Here is a 19,110-nt window from a genome sequence, read left to right as displayed (position 1 = left end):
GCTAAACTTTACACCTGTTCTCTTGCTGATCTTCTTCTTAATATTTCATTATCAACCAGGTCTTTAGTCTCAGCAATAAGATCTAAGTTATGAAGTTCCTCCTCAGCTTCTTTCAACTTGAAATTAACATTACCAAATACCTCTTTGCTCTAGCTTTTTAAAGCAAGCATCAAAGTCTTCATATTGAATTGGAGAATAAAACCACCTTGACCCTGAACTTCTAACTCCTTCTAAGTATTCTCATTAAAAGATGGGAAATTGGAAAGTAAGGCCCAAGCATTCAAAAATCTAAAAGGCTTAGGGCCCCAATCCTTATCATCATCCATCAATAGTAAAAGGCAATGATCAGAAATGAGCCTTGGCAATCTCTATAATTTTAAGTTAAACCTCTCTACCATTTTAGATCTACTAACACTCTATCAATTTTGCTCCAACTCTTACCTTCTGTTGAAATATACTAGGTAAACTTCCTCCTAAGTAATGGCAGAACATTCACTTCACACTTGTCAATAAAGTTATTCAACTCCTTCATGTCCCTATCTCTCGTAGAGCAGCCTTTTCTCTCGCTAATAGTTTTAATTTCATTAAAATCTCCTTATAGGCACCAAGGATTAGGGAAATCCTTCTTCAGTTTAATCAAACTATTCCAGAATTTCTTTGTATCTCTTATTGCATTTGGAGCATAATTGTTAAGGATAGCACATTTAAAAGAGCTAAATAATGTACCTAATAGCAAAACAAATCTTCTACTGCTATAACAATCACATAATTGGAATACCTCAAGGCCATGTTTGATTCACAACACTAATAGTGAGGTATTAATAATCCTATTAAATTAGTTTGGTATTAGTTATCCCACCCCTACCCCATTACTAATAATCCTACAAATTTGTTGGATTAATTATCCATTGGATTAATAATCCTAAACTAAAATGTCAAAACAAACATAGGATGATTGGGCCCACGGATTAATAATCCCAATCCTATGCTTTAATCCTTCCAATCAAACATGCCACAAGATCCTAAAAATCAAAGGAGACCTCCAGATAGGCCTACATAGTCCATAACCATGAAATCCATTTTGTCCTTTGCCTTCATTGCTCTAACCTCCTTCTCTAAAAATGTAGCTTTTTTGGTTTCCTAAAGCATAGTGAAATCCACTTTTCTTTCTTTTAAGATCTTTCTTATCTTTCCTCTTTTCTCCTTCCTGGCCACCCACACCTCTAATGTTCATTGTGATTATCTTCATAAGAACCTTTGAACCACTTCTTGAACCCCATAATAGATGCAACCTATACAACTGCTCTATTACCCCTCTCAATTCTCTCTTTATCATTTACCTCAAGTTCCACTATTTTGTTGAAAAACTTTAGCATCATTCATATTGAAATTCATACCTAAAAGTTTCCTCATCTGCAGGGTAGCTGAGGCTTCATTCAAAATAATTCTGCCTTTATCATCTCTACTGTCAATCGAAATTGATAGGGAAGCTTTAGCCACAGCTGCTCTGAACATAACTCCTTTTAGAGCTGCTTTGCTTGTGGATGCCCCTTTGTGACCATATCTTCTTACCACGTGAAAAAAACCTTTTTTTTTCTAAGATTGATTACATGACTTGTCCTTCTTAAAGACTTTCTTCTTACCTTTCTTCCTTTGGTTAGCAAGGTTGTAGCCCATATCTGTCTCTTGGACCTGAGATATACTAGAAGCTCTAGTAAGAGGCTCATTTACCTCTACCCAGTTATTAACCATAGGCCCATTCTAAATTGCAAGAGCCCTCCCAGATCATTACTCATTTGGCTAAGGCCCAATACCACCTCCAAATTGAGTCCAGGTCTAAGAGTGATTGATTCACTCAGACTCCTAACAAAACCAAGTGTGTACATCTGATCATCATTCCCTTGACACACATCTATATAGTCGTTATTGAGGTTTCCTACCTCCATCATTTCATTGCATGCTCCTACCTCGATTTTAGTGTCCAATCCACTATATGACTCTGTAACTACTGTATCACTCCACTACAAAAAAAGCATTTTGGCGACTAAATTTTTAGTCGCCAAAAGTCCGTTTTTAGTCGCCGAAAATCGAGTTTTTACTTTTAGCGACTAATTTTTTTAGTCGCCCCTTTTGTTGTGTATATATGGTCGTCGAAGGTATTGGCGACTAAAATTTTTTTAGTTGGCAAAAAATAGCTCTTTAGCGACCAACTTTTTAGTCGCCAATAGTTATTTACACTTTTTTAAATCACACATTTGGCGACTAATCTTTTAGTCGCCAATAGTCCATGAATCGCCGACTAAACGGTTTAGTCGCCCAAAATAAACACTTTTGGCGACTAAAATTTTCGTCGCCAAAGGTCCTTCCGTGAAAAAAAAAAAAACCAATTTCTTTGCTTTTTCTAAGATTTGAACCGCCAACCTCTCCCACATTCGAACTGCCAACACCTTTAGCAACACACTCCCTCCACTATGCCACTTCAACATCACATGAATATATATGCAATATATATTATTTATATAGTATATTGACCGGTATTAATACAAAACTATATATATAAATATAATTATTTTTATTCACTATAATTTATGTAAAAAATAAATTATTTATTAAAAAAAATTTAGGCCACTTTTGGCGACTAAATCCATTATTTAGTCACAAATTCTAATATTTTGGGCTACTAATTAATTTTTTGTCGCTAAAAAAATAAGTTCAAATTAAAAATAAGCAGTTTTGGCGACTAAACTGAATTTTAGTTGCCAATTGACTGTTTTTAGCTACTATTTTTTTTTTTGTAGCCAAAAAGCTTCATTTTCAGTGACCAATCTGTTTTTAGTCAGCAAAACACCTATAATTAGCGACGAAAATGTTTTTTAGTCGCCAAAACCATCACTTTTGGCTACTAAATTATTTTAGTCGCCAAAAACCATCACTTTTGGCTACTAAACAACTTTTAGTCGCTAAAACCTCTACATTCGGCGACTAAACTGCCTTTTAGTCGCTAAAACCCCTGTATTCAGCGACTAAACTCTTTTAGTCGGCAAAAGTGTTCAATTTTGGCGACTAATTCCATTTTAGTCGCCAATTCTACTACTTTTAGCGACAAAAAATGAAGTTTTACACTACTAAAAAAAATACTTTTTGCGACCGCCATAAACCGTCGCAAATAATAAAAAAACAGTCGCAAAAGACTTTTTGCGACGGCCCATGCGACGGCAAATGGGGGTCGCGAATATGGGGGTGGCAAATACTTTTTGCGACGGCAAAGCAACGGTCGCAAATTATTTGCGACCACCTAAACTACTTATGGCGACCCCTATTTTGCCGTCGCAAAAAACAAAGAAAAATACTAACATGATCTTTGGCGACCATCTTGTTACCGTCGCAAAAAATTAAAAATAAAAATAAAAATAAATAAATAAATAAACAAATTGTGAAACATTAAAGCCCTTTTACCTATCCAGCTGTTTATCAAACAAATTAGACAAATCAAACCCACAGCTAACCTCTAGATATTCTTCCTATTTTCGTCAAATATTAAAGCTTGAACAAAATAAAAACAAAAAATGTCACAATTAAACAATTACTTTTAATATGTGAAACTTTTTTTCATCATATTCCAGTTGGGGTAATATCTGTCAAAACACTTCCAGTATACAATACTACTAATAGAACTTATAAAAGGCATGTCAATGAAGCACAAGCATTTCAAAGCCCAAATGATGAACTAAAGGTTTAAGATCTAACACGAGGCCTTTAAAGGACTGGGAACATCATTGTGAGAAGACATAAAAATGCAATCAAGTAAAGACAACCAAACATGCAGAACTAAGCTTCTTATGGAGCTCATCCAATTCCGATTGATAGCATAAGAAACCACATGTGTTAACAGCATTAAAATCCACAAGCAAAAATAAAGGTGAATAACCAGTAGCAACAATAATTCTTTGTTCTCACATGATAAAAAAATCTTATTCCAATCTCTAATCAGAGTAAGAGGGGAAGGGGAATGGAGGCAGGATAAGACAAATCATTGCTTACTTCTAATATCCATACTACCCTTGTTTTTTACCGGTCATACCTGCAACCACCTGCAAAGATGCAATCCGAATAATCAAATTAGTTAAAATTACCCGTGCACAAAATTCTTCCATCAGGTACATATATATTTGAAGTAGTACATAAAATGCCCGTAACGTAAAAAATCACTTTCGAAATGTTGAAATGCATAAAAAAAAACCTTAGGGGTAAAGTACATGGTTTTTATAGGGGAAGAATCCTAGTAATTTTTCTAGGCAAGACATCAAAAAGGAGCCCAAAACTCCAGTTATCAAGATCTAGAGAAAGCAGCTGGGAAGCACTAGGGTCTACAAAAGGCAGCTATTGGAAGATGCCTAGTGATTACAATAACATCCTAATCTCATCACACCAGCACCAAATATAATATAAGGCCCACCATTTGATAAGTCATACAGTTAATAAAATTGGGTCTCATAATTTTTTTTACACTAACTACTTATCAATAAATTTTTTAAGAATACCACGTGCTAACACAAATAAATGAGCAACAAATGATTTTGGTGCAAAGAGATCCCTAAATTGTATGCTACGCCAACGAAAATTTTAAACCATTTATCGATCAGAGTATAATTCCATTTCATCATCAAAGTACAACCTTCATAATCCACTAAAGCAATTTTTCCCATATTTCCTAAAGCAAAGTATGCAAGTCTGTTGCAGTATTTTATCATCATCAAATAGATCTTCAAAATTGTAAAGATCAAACAAGTAATATGGAGTACAGAATTTGATACCTAATAACATGAATATAATTTCCTACAACAATTGATTGTGCCATATTTTCAACTATATAGCATTAAAAAAAGATCTCTTACCGCCATCATAGTTGAGAAAATGAAACCTGTGGGAACAATAATGAAGAACTAAAATACATACCATATGCAGTGGTGGCAAATGGAAGGCGAACAACATGCTTCAACTTCTGGCTGAAAACATAGTAACCCTGCAAAATGGATAAGCATTTCACATCTAATCTAAGTAAGCAAACAAAAGTATTAGAGATCCCAACACCAATACACAATAAGAGAAACAAATCTGGTTCCTTGTTCCAGCTATAAATTACCCCTCTCCTCCCCAAAAAATAATTGATTGTGGATCAGGAGTAGTTTCATCCCTTAATATAACATAAGCCATTCATCCCTTAATATAATAAAATTAGGGTTAAATAGGTAAGGGACCAACAAATACACAAAAACTAGACAGCAGATCTAGTAGATACACAGCATAGAGGCACAAAAACTAGACAGCAGATCTAGTAGACTCCAAAAGCCACCCAAAACACCAAAACATCAACCAGCCAATGACAGAACAAGTCACAGCAAATGGTGGCAGACCAAGGTACGAACTAGTTAGTAGCCCTCAACTGCAGACCTTAAACTGCTGCAGATACAGAAATACGCAATAGCAGAGCTTGCACAAATAGATACAGTACAACATAGCTATGAAGACAGCAGTGTTGTAGCAGAACAATCAGCACCAGAGCAAGCACCAAGGTAAAAGACACCAAAGTGATAATATTCACCACACACAAGCAGCCCCAACACAGATTACCAGATTACAGATGTACCAGGTAACAACATAAACACCATAAAAGCATAATACAACACAGATGCAGCAGAGCAACAAACAGAAGCAGGGGCAAACACACTTAACAGCAGAGGGATAAAAGGTGATTCCATAGATAATGTTGTTAGTATTTATTAGGATTAGAAATAGTTTTACAACATAAATTATAACTTATAAAAAATTTCTTCAATTTAACTTGAATTTCATTCAACCCAAGTTGAAATAACATTACAGAAGCTTATGGAAGTGAGGCTAGCATGTTTAAAGTATCTACTAGATCAGGAGTAGTTTCATCCCTTAATATCACCCTTCCCACTTTCTGTACTGCCCATAAATTTTCACATACGCATGCATACATACATGTGGTTTATACATACACCTGCAGGCACATATCATAAATACATGCAGAAATATAGTAGCGTGGCATACCTATTCATTTTCTTTTGAAGCTTGCTGCCCACTAGATGCATCTGACACCTACAATATGTTAGTATAATGTGTTAATAATTTCCATATGTATATATGCAAATTGATAAAACGTAAAATTCGTCAATTTGTAAGTATTGCACCTCTCTCAAGCTCATACTCCCAGCCATACCCTGTGACTCTAAGAACAAAACACGTGCCGTTAGGTTCTTGATCATCGTAGTGAACCTAGACTCAACGTCTTGTGTCACACGCTGTGTGATCTCATCAATAAATGAAGGGGCTGCTAATGATTGGGATGGGCCGCTTCCTCGCGCATACACCGCACTCCAGGGCACTCCTCTCCCATAGGTCTTGCAATACCCATGTCCATCCTTCCCAAGGATTTTATGGTAAATCCCATCGCAATACTCAATCGTATGTTGCTCCTTAGGAACTTTCCAAAGATGCGCATTATATTCCTCCTACATTTTGAAAACATAAGGACAATGTTTGGTAAAAAGCAAAATATGTGTAAAAACATGTAAACCATAGACATACCACAATTGCTACCACATCAGGATCATTCAGGTTGTGTGCCCTCTTCCAGAGACTCATCTTATCTATTCGCTCTCCTTTATGTGTCATCTGCATTTTTTTGCAAGTTAGGAGCTCAAGTCTTCACAACATAATAAGTAAAAAATGCAGCACTAGGTGCAGCCACAACTGCAGCCACAAGTGTCACACCAAGTGCACTAGGTGCGTCTGCGGCTGCAGCTACAGCAGCAATTGTAGTCACAGATGATGCCTTAGGTGCAACCACAAGATCAATACATTGAAACGAATATCTGAGAAAGATGTCCTTCCGGTCGTATGTGGAGGCCCACGAAATCCCCGATTAGAAGAATTCTTCTTAGCAATCGCCTATAACATTGGTTAGAATATCAAACATTAGTTATTTATCATTAAAACATTAATTAAAATTTTATAAATAATACATATACCTGCACTTCTTTACTCGCCCAATATTGTACAAGTTTCCTCCACTGGGTTGGCACTATGTTACTAGGTACTCTAGAAGCAATGTCCGGATCATTCTTGAATGGAACCCAATACTTGGACTTTGTCTTGCTTTTATGATCTTTCCACGATGTCCTACAAAGTCGCATGCAAACCTCCTTGAATTCATCTGGACAGTATACCAAGTTGTCCTACAAAGCACAAATTGAAAGCCAATTTCATCCTCATAATTATAGAGCATACACAAATGCACAAGCAAGCTAATAATTAATAACTAAACACAATTAACAAGAAATCATAAATCAAATAACTAATAACTTGGAAAAATTCAAAAATCTAAGCATAAACCCTAACCGTAATTAGCAAAAGGGAAAACTATATACCTTCACCTCTTGCCAAATATTCTCCTTTATATCAACATGCATCACATTCCAACTGAGATATGTAAGTGGGACTCTATGCCCGCTGCGCATGATCAACCCTAATTGTCCTTTCAACTTTTTGCCATCATCCTCCACTGGCTGAAACTTATCATCAAATTTTACTTGGATCTTAGTGCCTGTACCCCATTCCTTTATCCCTCGGGCAAATCCTCGACCTCGTCGTGTTAAGGTAGTTGATACTGTATATGGAGATAAAACAGATGAAGAAGATGCTCCATCCATAGTGCGAGGTAGCGAAGGACTTGCCCGCACACGTACAGCCTCATCTATAGTGCAAGGGACCTTAAAGGTCTTCCTCTTTCGCTTCATGCTAAAATGAAAGAAATATGAAAAAGTTAATACACAAGAAATATGGATATCAATTTACTAATAATATAACACAAGATATAAATATAAACAAATGATACAAATCAGTTTCAGAACAAATAAAACTTTAGCAGTAAAGTTTACCTCGAAACATATGGAGAAGATGCTCCATCCATAGTGCGAGGTAGTGAAGGACTTGCCCGCACACGTATAGCCTCATCTATAGTGCAAGGGACCTTAAAGGTCTTCCTCTTTCGCTTCATGCTAAAATGAAAGAAATATGAAAAAGTTAATACACAAGAAATATGGATATCAATTTACTAATAATATAACACAAGATATAAATATAAACAAATGATACAAATCAGTTTCAGAACAAATAAAACTTTAGCAGTAAAGTTTACCTCGAAACATATGGAGAAGATGCTCCATCCATAGTGCAAGGTAGCGAGGGACTTGCCCGCACACGTAAAGCCTCATCCATAATGCAAGGGGCCTTAAAGGTCTTCCTCTTCCGTTTCATCCTAAAATGAAAGAAATATGAAAATGTTAATACACAAGAAATATGGATATCAATTTACTAATAATATAACACTAGATATAAATATCAACAAATGATACAAATTAGTTTCAGAACAAATAAAACTTTAGCAATAAAGTTTACCTCGAAACATATGGAGAAGATGCTCCATCAATAGTGCAAGGTAGCGAGGGACTTGCCCGCACACGTAAAGCCTCATCCATAATGCAAGGGGCCTTAAAGGTCTTAACCTTCCGCTTCATCCTAAAATGAAAGAAATATGAAAAGGTTAATACACAAGAAATATGGATAGCAATTTACTTATAATATAACATAAGATACCTATTAGCATCCTCGGTTGTCTTCCCAACAATTCTTCCTTTTGGCGATACTGATAACTGTCAAGAGTGCAAGTCAAATTCAAAACCAATTTAATACATGAAAAATAGCATCAACTAACAAGATAAAGTCATAAAAAAAAACTCCTACGAATACTGACTAGAGAGGCAACATCAACTCCAATTTCATCTAGGACCTGTCAAGTAAATAAATAAATAAATAAACAAACTACCCAACATGTGTTATTCAATTAACAATAACAAAAAACATAAATCATCTCGATTCATAAAAAACATAAACCAATAGAAGAACAAGAAAAATTAAACAATGAACCTGGTTGGTTAGCTCTTCAGTTTCCTCTTCAGTCTGCTTAACTGGGGACATTTGTTGTAAGCAAGCTTGTAATTTTGTTATTTGTTGCCTAAGATTGATTAGCTGACATGCTGAAATTTTAGTTGTTGCCTGCAGAATGCAAATACAAATAAAAATAAGAAGATAAATCTAAATATAAAAACAAGAAAGAAAAATACGTTCCAGAATGTACCTCATTTCCTGTTTTAGCAGTTCTCTTCATCTCCGTAACAAGTTTCTTTTCCTATATCAACAAATAATGTATAACCGACATTGTAATTGAATAAAAAACATAAACATTACCTATAAACTCTTTAACATACTTTCAATTGCAAGGTAGTGATTTCCCTCTCAATTGCATTGGCCATTTCAAAGAACAGAGATCCGTATGCAAGTCCACAACGATGTCTCCTACGCTCGTAACTATTAGAACCGACATTGTAATTGAATAAAAAACAACCACCACAGTAAGTAAACATTTATTATAAAAAGAAAGAAAATTTTTATGAAATTCTACACTTGATAATAGAACAACACATAAACATATATAAATTTATCACAAATTCAGCAATTAAGCACGAGACATTTTAACAATATTTAAACTTTTCTTATTTGCAAATAATAGAAACTAAGAAACACGGAGTATAGTTCAACCCTCTTCCTCAACAATCACAAATGAAGTTCAACCATCTTCATCAACATCAATTGTTGCTCCTTCTATTCCTTCTCTCACCCAACCAATTTCTTCATCACGAAGCACAGCGTTGTCTTCCAAATGTTGAGTCATATAGGGTTCAACTTGAGGATCATCATTAGAATTCATATCAAAAAGACCTCTTTGAGACATCTTTACCACAACTTGCCAATCTGGTTCCAAAGGATCAGGAACATACCAAACTTGCTCGGCTTGGGATGATAATATAAAAGGTTCATTGCTAACACGATCGGTTGGGTACAACAAACGATTGAAGTTGACTAATGTGAATTTGAAAGCGTCTTCCATTTTCCCCCTAGTGTTATCAATCCAATCACACTTAAACAACACATATTTCATATTGTTGGTGTACCGGATTTCGACAATATCAGTCAACTGTCCATAGTAGTACACAGCACCGACGCGAGGACTCTTGTCCTTCCGACTAGCATAACTCATTGTATCAGCCTTTAAAGCTACACCACTATTTTGAGTCACCCGACGATCATCCACAGCCTTCACACGAAAACGAAACCCATTGATAATGTAACCATTGAACCGCCTAGCCAAAGTATGAGGACCATCTGCTAATCTATTGATTTCTTCAGTAAATGTAATATTACTTGTCCTTCGCAAGGTCTGAACCTATTAAAAAAACAAATATAAATTCAACTTCAACTCCAACTCAAAATTTATGTATATTTAGATATGTGAAATGAAATGTCTAAATACATACATGGTCCTTAAACCAAGTGTAGAATGTTTCGAAATGCTCAGATTGAATTTGATGATCGCTTGCACGTGGCATTTTGCTCTTAATGACTTCAAGGTGTTTGCTGTGTAAATTGGAAGAGAATAGTAAATATCATATAGATTTCACTTTAGAATTTTACAATACTAGGAAAGTGATAAATTACCTTATGAACGGTGCAACTGAACTTGTGTTGAACAACACATATCGGTGACACTGTTGTAATTCATTATCATTAAGATAAAATGTTGTACTTTCGCCTACAGCTCGACCCATGTTGTTATCACCTTCATTGTTTCTCCTCGGTCGATTAGATTTGGTTTCCACATCAAGGAGATAGCGAGAACAAAAGTTCATGCATTCTTCCATCAAATACCCCTTAGCTATTGAGCCCTCCGGATGAGCTCGATTACGCACATATTGTTTCAATGTAAGAAGAAACCTTTCAATCGGGTACATCCATCGAAACTGTATTGCTCCAGCGATCAAAGCTTCATCAGCAAGATGTATAGGCAAGTGTTCCATTATGTCAAAGAAAGATGGTGGAAAAATTTTTTCAAGATGACAAAGAGTTATTGCTATACGATCCTGAATATATTCCAAATCACTTGTACGATTCACTTTGGAGCACAATTGTCTAAAAAAAGTGCTCAACTCAATCAATGGTTCAATCACATTCTTAGGCAAGGACCTCCGTATAGCTAAAGGAATAAGTTGTTGCATCAAAATATGACTATCATGGCTCTTAAGACCCCAAATACTTCTATCTTGTAAGCGCACATGTCGCGAGATATTGGATGCATAACCGTCTGGTACTCTTACTTCCTTGAGTACTTTGAGAAACATATCTTTCTCATCATTGATCATTGTGAATTGTGCAGGAGGTACATAAACTTTATTGAACCCTCTTGACTGCAAGTGCAATGGTTTTCTGATATTCATTTCTTGTAAATCACGTCGAGCATTCACATTATCTTTGGATTTTCCTCCAACTCCTAGTATTGTCCACAATACATTATCGCAGACATTTTTCTCTATGTGCATCACATCGAGATTGTGTCTTATTAAGTTGTGCTCCCAATACGACAATTCATAGAATATACTTTTTTTCTTCCAATTATGGCCTTTTCTTCCGTTATTTTCCCTCTCTTCTTGTCTCCTGAACATTTCCTTCAGGTCATTCCTCTTGTACTGACTAAGGACACCTTCTGATTCCAACTGATGCAACGTCTCAGATCCAGATAAAATTTGAGGTTTTAGTCTCCATTCTCGACTACCATCAAATGATACTTTATCCTTTCGAAATTTATGATTAACTGGTAAGAAACGACGATGACTCATGTATGAATACTTCCTACCATGCTTCAACCAATATGATTGAGTTTTCACATTGCAGCAAGGACAAGCATATTCACCTTTCGTACTCCATCCTGATAAGTTGGCATAGGCAGGAAAGTCACTGATTGTCCATAACAAAGCTGCATGCAATTGAAACATTTCATTGGTTGATGCATCAAATGTTTGTTCACCTTCATCCCATAATTCCTTCAACTCTTCAATCAATGGTTGCAAATACACATCGATCTTATCGCCAGGTCCTTTTGGCCCATCAATCAGCACAGACAAAATCAGATTTGGTTGTTTCATGCACATCCATGGTGGTAAATTATACGGAATCAACACAATTGGCCAAGTGCTATGAACTATGTTCATTGATCTAAATGGGTTGAATCCATCTGTAGCTAACCCAAGACGTACATTACGACTATTACTAGCAAAACAAGTGTTTCGCCGATCAAAGTCCTTCCATGCGAGGGAGTCAGCAGGATGCCTTAACACACCATCATCAACTCGTTCTTCCGCATGCCATCTCATGAGCTTTGCCGTTTTCGATGACATAAACAATCTCTGCAACCTTGGCTTCAAAGGGAAATACCTCATCTGTTTTGCTGCTACCCGTTTACCAGATTCCCTTTCATCATTTCCAACACCACCATTTTGTTTCCATCTAGAACTACTGCATATAACACATTTATCAAGCTTTGTATCCTCTTTTCTGAACAACATACAACTATTGGGGCAAGCATCAAAAGTCTCATATGTGAAACCCAAATCTGTAGTAACCTTCTGAGCTTGATAATATGAGCTTGGAAGTTTTGTGCCCGTAGGAAAAGCCTCATTCAAAAGTTCAAGTAACATGTCAACGGACTTGTCAGTCCATTGATTGAGCACCTTCATATGCAAAATTCGAACAATGAATGATAATGAAGTAAATTTGTGACACCCCGGGTACAGATCAGTTTGTGCATCTTCCAAAAGTTTAAAATATTTCAAAGTTTCGTCATTTGCCCCTATCTGAACCGGGTCATCTTCCTCTACATGGCTTGGATCACTTGCCCCTGCTTGGGCTGGATCACTTGCCCCTACTTGGTCTGGATCACTTGCAGTTGGTTCATCATTCCCAACACCCATATGTGGAATTCCCAGGGCCTCTTGTACCATCCCAACCACATCATCTCTAGTCACTGAATCCGCCATTAATGTTTGGTTTTCTTGGTTACCATGTAATTGGACATAGGATTCCCCATGATGAATCCAATTTTTGTACTTTTTTACGAACCCATTGGAAATAAGATGCTCTCTTACAACCTCTCGTGAAAAATTGTATCGATTACTACAAAATCGACATGGACAACTAATTGATAAACTTTCATCTCTATTGTTGTATGCAAATCTCAAGAAATTATCAATCCCATTCACGTAATCAATTGACATCCGATTTGGCAAATCAATCCAATTCTTGTCCATCTTTCTATTTCTTTAACTGTTTAATATGAAAAATTAAATTAAACAATCGGTCGTAAAAAAATAGACGCAAAAGATCATATTTCTAGTAGTGACAACAAAATAAAAATATGAAAAATTAAATTAAATAGAAAATCAAAACAAATAAATCAAAAGAGCTTAAAAATTGAATGCTTAATTACATACCTAGGTAAAAAGTAACCACCACAGCAAGTAAACATTCATTATAAAAAGAAAGAAAATCTTTGTGAAGCTCTACACTTGATAATAAAAACAACACATAAACATATAACATGCTAAACATATGTTAAAGTTTGAAGATTTAATCAAATCTTATGGCTCTACACTTATTCAAGTTTTAATTCAGCATAGATCAATTAAAATCTAATAGTAGGCATCCAATATGACAAGGATTGTAAACATGCATATGTACTTGCTGCCCCAGAATAGCCTAAATTCAGCCCCCGAAACTCTTACATGTTGAGAACTAATAGACCCTAACCTCTTCCCCAACCCTTAGCCCTTTGATTTAACAATAATACCTAATTGCTGCTATGCTCTCAAACTACTAGTTGTAAAAAGATCAATCGTTTAGAAATTAGAACCCCAAATCCACAACTTTTTGTCTTGCTTTTAAACTGTAAAACAAATCATAAGGTTGCTGTACTCGGAGTATTCAAAGATTTCCTACATTAATATCTTTTATATTCTACAAAAACAAACATTAATTAAAAAATCAAAAGCACACCTCACATTTCTTTACAAGCATTTATAAAATCCAGCCCCATAATTAGAATTTTATCAGATTATTCAAGAACAAATACAAAATACTATCTTCTTATAAATTTCAAATGCATTTGAAGTAAAAAATCTCAGAAATTCCTGGGGCAAATCTTTTAATTTCTTAGATGGCAAACACATCTTTCACCTCTAATCAAAAAGCTCTATGACAATTTACTGAGGCCACTTCATTAGATTCTTTGAAAAAGGCCGATTCATACAATTTATAGACTAAAAAATAAAAAATCCACCAATTGGCACATATTATGAAATGTATCACCAGCAACTTACTTACCCTCTAAAACAGGTTTCAAGTCAAAGCATGCCCATGAAAATGCATAATTAGTATTAATTCAGCATAGATCAATTAAAATCTAATAGTAGGCATCCAATAGACACAACCCAATTAGCAAGTCAGAGTAGAAAACTAATCAATCACATTCAAAATACGTTCACATACAAGTACATATGGCTCTACACTTATTCAAGTTTTAACAGTGAGTGACCCCCAAAATCTAGCAAAATAAAAGGCCTGACTGAAGGCACAAATGTATTATTAGGTGATCCAACTCCTGAAAATCAGATTTGCATAAATCACTTGCATACAGAACTATAAAACAAATCAGATCATGCAGTCACCCAAGAAATCATGCAATCAAATAACTACATAAATCACTTGCATACAGAACTATCAGTAGTTAAATAACAAAGATCAGGAAAAAAACATGTTTAATGTGTAACTATATATATATATAGATCAGGAGATATGCATATATATATTGTTTGTTAAAATGAGTGCCTTTGAAGCTACTTCAAGGATCTGTAAAGAGCCACATGTCCATGCACAAAGGAGTCAGACATCTCCTCTAATAGTGTAGTAGTGTAATGGCTCAACTAAACCACCAACAAAACCCATAGCTTAAACTTGAAGATATTTAATTATAGAGAAGGTGGATCTGTGCTTCATCCTATCCAGAATGGTTCTCTTGAATTTCCTATTTTTTAACCAGGTATAGTATACTTGAATTGGTATACATAACTTTCTATGTGCCTAATGTTGTTGACATTTGGTTTTTATTTTTGTTTTTATTATTATTATATATATATATTTTTTTTTTGTGGGGGGGGGGGAGGGATAAGTCTGATATTTGGGTTTCTTACATTACTTCAAAGTTAATTTATATACACAATCAGACTAATTTATTGGCTAAGAGCATCAACAGTGAAAAGGCATGCACTACAACATTTGGTTCTCCATTGGAACTTTTTATCTTTGTTAGTTAACAAAACTTGCGTTAATTTTTAATATACACTTCAACATGTTCTCCGAAGTAATCCAACTATTGTTTGTGCACATTAACAAACATTTTTAGCCACACATTTTACAAAAGAATAAGAACTAGAATAAAAGCCTGTCTCCATTAGAAATTATCATATGGTCCAAATATTGTGTGATTGTGTACTTGTCTTATGATATTTTATAATTTATTCATCATATTTCTTGTTTTTCATGCCATATATATTTAGTCTGTTGCTATTGGACAAGCACACAACCAATATGATATTTGATTAGGTTCTAGTTGTTAAAAAAAACAAAAGAAGGTTCTAGTTGACTAATCTCTTTGGGCTGTGATGGTTTTGACTTGGGCTAATTAATCAGTTTGGTATGGGCTAGACTTGGGCTTATGCCCCAAACCACAAACCAAAATGAATTCTGGCTAATCCAAATTAGACTTCCCATTCTCTTTCTCCTTAACCCAACTTAAAACACTTCCATACCATTAAATTTTATCACCAGACGTCTGATAGTTTTATTCTAAATAGTGCCTAAATGAGTTTTGTGTTAGGCCAGCATACGCCAAAGCCTAATATAACTCAACTCTAGAGATAAAAATGTGTAGTGGATACAGTGGTTTTAAGCCTATCTCATGAAATGTTTGGAAACTCAATGCGGTGTTAACAATTCAAAAGTCCGAACTTAATTCGGACTAGACCGTAACAGATATACTGAATATAATCCCAATATAATGTTGCAGTAGACCTCTCCTCCATTTTTATTCATGCTATATATTTACTTTTTCCCCACATCTATCTTCACTTTCCTTGGTCTACAACAATAAAATTCAATGCTCAATGCTCAATGCTCATTTTTATTTTATTTTTATATCTTATATATAGGCTTATTATTTCATAGAGAGCTCATATTGGTGGAATTAATTCAGACCAAGAAAACCGCAAATAATAGTGGTAATTAGGACCACATGACCAAACATGTACTAATCTCAGTTTTGCAGTCAAAGAGCTTGGGAATATTTATCTTTATCATCCATAATCATTTCCCAATCTCAAGAGGAGCAGTTTATTTTGATCAACCTTGTGATTCAAATTTTTATTTTGATCCTGTATATGACATTATAAATCCATAAAGAGCTCATATCTATGGGATTAATTCAAAAAGGAAAACCCAAACTTATATATATATATATATATAATCTAAATAAGTTTTGATATATGTTCAAGTTTGACTCGTGATGTTCTTATAAAAAGAAAAGAGGGAAGACTAGTGAATGGTTCATCTGCAATAGTAAAAACATTTCTTAAACTTATTAAAATCATTTTTTTAAGTCATTCAAGAGCATCTGATTGAGTTAAGAAAGTGAATTCCCCAACAATCCCTCATCAGAAAGCTGTGCCACCTATCGCAACTAGGACAAACCATGTTGGTATAAGGAACTTCCTTCTATTGTATTGCAGATCAAAAAAATAAATGAACTTCTTTTTCAGCCTCTAAAATCAACAGTTAAATAAGTCTCAAAAACAGAATATGTATATATAAAGAGTAAACAAAGAGAGAAGCAGAATAAAAGTCACAAGGCTCGTCTTCTGCTAGCTGATTACTAAATCAAAAGATACACGTAAGATATGACTGTCATATAAATTCACTATTTTCTTATTCTTATTATAATTAATGTGGTAGGTAATAATACTTCAATATATAGCATTATTATTCATTTCCAAATTCAGGACCTGAAAAATCTGAACTTGTCCCTCCAAAGATATATTTGACCTTTGCACAATTGTTTAGAACACTTTCCCACATAGTATTCACGAAATGGAAAAATTTCAGGGGATTCTTATAACTGGAAAATTCATTCTTCACTAATCATATCTTGTGGAAAGGCAGGGAAGGGTAAAGAGTGAAATTGAATGTTAAATTAACTGTTAGCAGTGAAGAACCGGAAAAAAGCAAAAAAAACCAACCCATGAGTTCAACAAAATACACCCTTGTCTTTGGTCAAGTAACATCCAGATTGTACATAAGCCAAAATAACTGAAGTAAGTGTAAAGATGTCTATTTGTTGCATTTTTCTACAGTAGTTTTTGGGTAAATTATACCGACTTCCTTTGACAATTGAAATAAATACAGTTAAGCCGCTAGTTTGACATACTTACACCCTATAATTTAAGGTGAGGCTATGAGGAGGTTGTGGTTGGTGCCTAACCAGAAACTATAGAGAAAGGTGGGGGTAGACAGAGAAGGTGGGGCAGGGGGTTAGAAATGGCAGAGGTGAAGAATAAAACAAAGGGGTTTAGAGATGGTGGAGATGCCTTCATCAAAATAACGCTCTAGATCCTAATGGAAAAAAATAGGGCCTGTGTATGAAAAAAATAGGACCTAGTGCACATGATTATTTCTAGAACAGGGCTTGTGAATGAAAAAAATAGGACCATAACAAATTCAACATTTAGATGACAAAGACGATGATAACAATAATGATGGCCTCATTTGGTGTAACTTTTTATAATCCAAAAGTTAATAATCAAAACACAAAAGTTAAAACAACCCTCCTAATTTCCCCATACTAAACTTTCTACAGCTATTTTCATCTCATTACAGTATGCATAAGTTGCAACAAATACCGACAGATTTTGAAGAGAAAAAATCACAAGCAGCCTCAAATAAGTTGCACCAAACAAACCATAAAATTGATTTCATAAATTCAAATTAGAATTCCAGAATTTGATCCACAAACAGTGAATACAAGCAGACAATGAAATTCAAATCTAGGTTGTAATTCGGATTCAAACAAACTAAAAATATGAGCTCTTTATGGATTTATAATGTCATATACAAATCTATTTGTAATGTCATATCTATGGGATTAATTCAAACAAATCTAGGTTAATTCCAGAATTTTACTGTAACTCTATGGGATTGATTTTCATTACTGTAACCTAGATTTGTTTTGTATTCAAATCTAAATGTAGAAAAAAATCATTTCAGAGCACACTTGATTTCTCGGATCATTACAGAGAATGTTGAATCGATAAAGATGTGTTTAGGCTTACCGATTATGAAATCTTCAACAGTAGTGGACTTGAGAAAGTTGAATCGATCGACAGATTCGAGCGAGAGATTCGAGCGAGAGAGGCAGTGAGATTTGAGCGAGAGTCGAGCGAGAGACAGATTTTGAGAGGGAGAGAGAGAGAGCCCAGATTTGGGAAATAAGAAAAAAAAAGGGGGGGGATTGAGAGGGAGAGAGAGAGTCAGGAAAATGAGACGTTTTATTTATTTTTATTTTTGTAAGAACACGATTGGGTCAGGCAAATGAGATGTTTGATGTCTAAAAATGATTTTTTGCGACCGTTAAATAATCAGTCGCAAAAAAATAGACGCAAAAAGTCTTATTTCTAGTAGTGTTAGTCGCCAAAAATGCTTTTTCTTGTAGTGTTCTTCCAGTTTAAAACCTTGTCCATCTCTATAATTTTGTTCACCCCACATGGCTTCTCTCACTTTGCCACCTCAATATGTTGGTCCACCTCCTAGGCTGACTCATCAGCCCTGTCAGCATTATCATCATCTCCTCTATATCTCCCTTTACTACTTTGCTTGCCATGGCCATTTGGGCTAATTAGATCATTAACCAGATCTTAATATTTCTTGCAAATGCATGATTGCTTGATTGTCTGTGCTATTATGGTTTGATTTTCACACACTCTCACTGGATGTAGTGTGCCTTTACAGTCCAAATTTATGACCTTGTTGATT

General features: G+C 35.0%; 2 protein-coding genes across 7 annotated transcripts; both read right to left on the bottom strand.

Moving 5' to 3' along the window:
- Positions 1–3,821: 3,821 nt before the first annotated feature.
- Positions 3,822–18,742, bottom strand: LOC114283176 (uncharacterized). Of its 6 annotated transcripts, none has more exons than XR_014361989.1 (17): positions 18,411–18,742; positions 9,354–9,453; positions 9,224–9,274; positions 9,013–9,141; positions 8,840–8,875; positions 8,683–8,738; positions 8,485–8,604; positions 8,225–8,344; positions 7,965–8,084; positions 7,455–7,824; positions 7,056–7,262; positions 6,886–6,975; positions 6,613–6,699; positions 6,245–6,536; positions 6,076–6,123; positions 4,957–5,023; positions 3,822–4,091 (listed from the first exon to the last, which is right to left on the bottom strand). XR_014361989.1 is itself a non-coding variant. In XM_082916048.1 (16 exons), the coding sequence occupies exons 2-15, from the start codon at positions 9,396–9,398 to the stop codon at positions 6,107–6,109; spliced, it is 1,740 nt and encodes a 579-aa protein (XP_082772174.1). In that variant the 5' UTR covers positions 9,399–9,453; positions 18,411–18,742; the 3' UTR covers positions 3,822–4,091; positions 6,076–6,106. The 6 variants fall into 6 exon arrangements, 2 of the variants coding, with proteins under 2 accessions (XP_082772174.1, XP_082772173.1); XR_014361988.1 differs by having other exon boundaries at positions 6,216–6,536; positions 18,411–18,738; XM_082916048.1 differs by lacking the exon at positions 4,957–5,023.
- On the bottom strand, positions 9,353–13,959 carry LOC114313275 (uncharacterized). Its single transcript, XM_082916044.1, has 3 exons — positions 10,642–13,959; positions 10,461–10,560; positions 9,353–10,369 (listed from the first exon to the last, which is right to left on the bottom strand). The coding sequence occupies exons 1-3, from the start codon at positions 13,281–13,283 to the stop codon at positions 9,713–9,715; spliced, it is 3,399 nt and encodes a 1,132-aa protein (XP_082772170.1). The 5' UTR covers positions 13,284–13,959; the 3' UTR covers positions 9,353–9,712.
- Positions 18,743–19,110: the final 368 nt, after the last annotated feature.

Source organism: Camellia sinensis, chromosome 2 (assembly GCF_055761805.1).
Source record: "Camellia sinensis isolate YWXY chromosome 2, ASM5576180v1, whole genome shotgun sequence".
NCBI classification, from domain to species: Eukaryota; Viridiplantae; Streptophyta; class Magnoliopsida; order Ericales; family Theaceae; genus Camellia; species Camellia sinensis.
The sequence above is the reverse complement of the archived record's forward strand: the minus strand, read 5'-3'. Positions and strand labels throughout refer to the sequence as shown.

What these genes read in the sequence shown, in the direction of transcription:
- LOC114313275 (XM_082916044.1), bottom strand. Translation starts at nt 13,283, where the DNA reads ATGGACAAGAATTGGATTGATTTGCCAAATCGGATGTCAATTGATTAC. An exon ending in TCAGTTGCACCGTTCATAAG is followed by an intron (nt 10,561 to 10,641) that starts GTAATTTATCAC and finishes CAATTTACACAG; the next exon opens with CAAACACCTTGAAGTCATTA. An exon ending in ACACTTGGTTTAAGGACCAT is followed by an intron (nt 10,370 to 10,460) that starts GTATGTATTTAG and finishes TTTTTTTAATAG; the next exon opens with GTTCAGACCTTGCGAAGGAC.
- LOC114283176 (XM_082916047.1), bottom strand. Translation starts at nt 9,398, where the DNA reads ATGGCCAATGCAATTGAGAGGGAAATCACTACCTTGCAATTGAAA. An exon ending in TCACTACCTTGCAATTGAAA is followed by an intron (nt 9,275 to 9,353) that starts GTATGTTAAAGA and finishes TTGTTGATATAG; the next exon opens with GAAAAGAAACTTGTTACGGA. An exon ending in TCTTCTCCATATGTTTCGAG is followed by an intron (nt 7,825 to 7,964) that starts GTAAACTTTACT and finishes CTTTCATTTTAG; the next exon opens with CATGAAGCGAAAGAGGAAGA.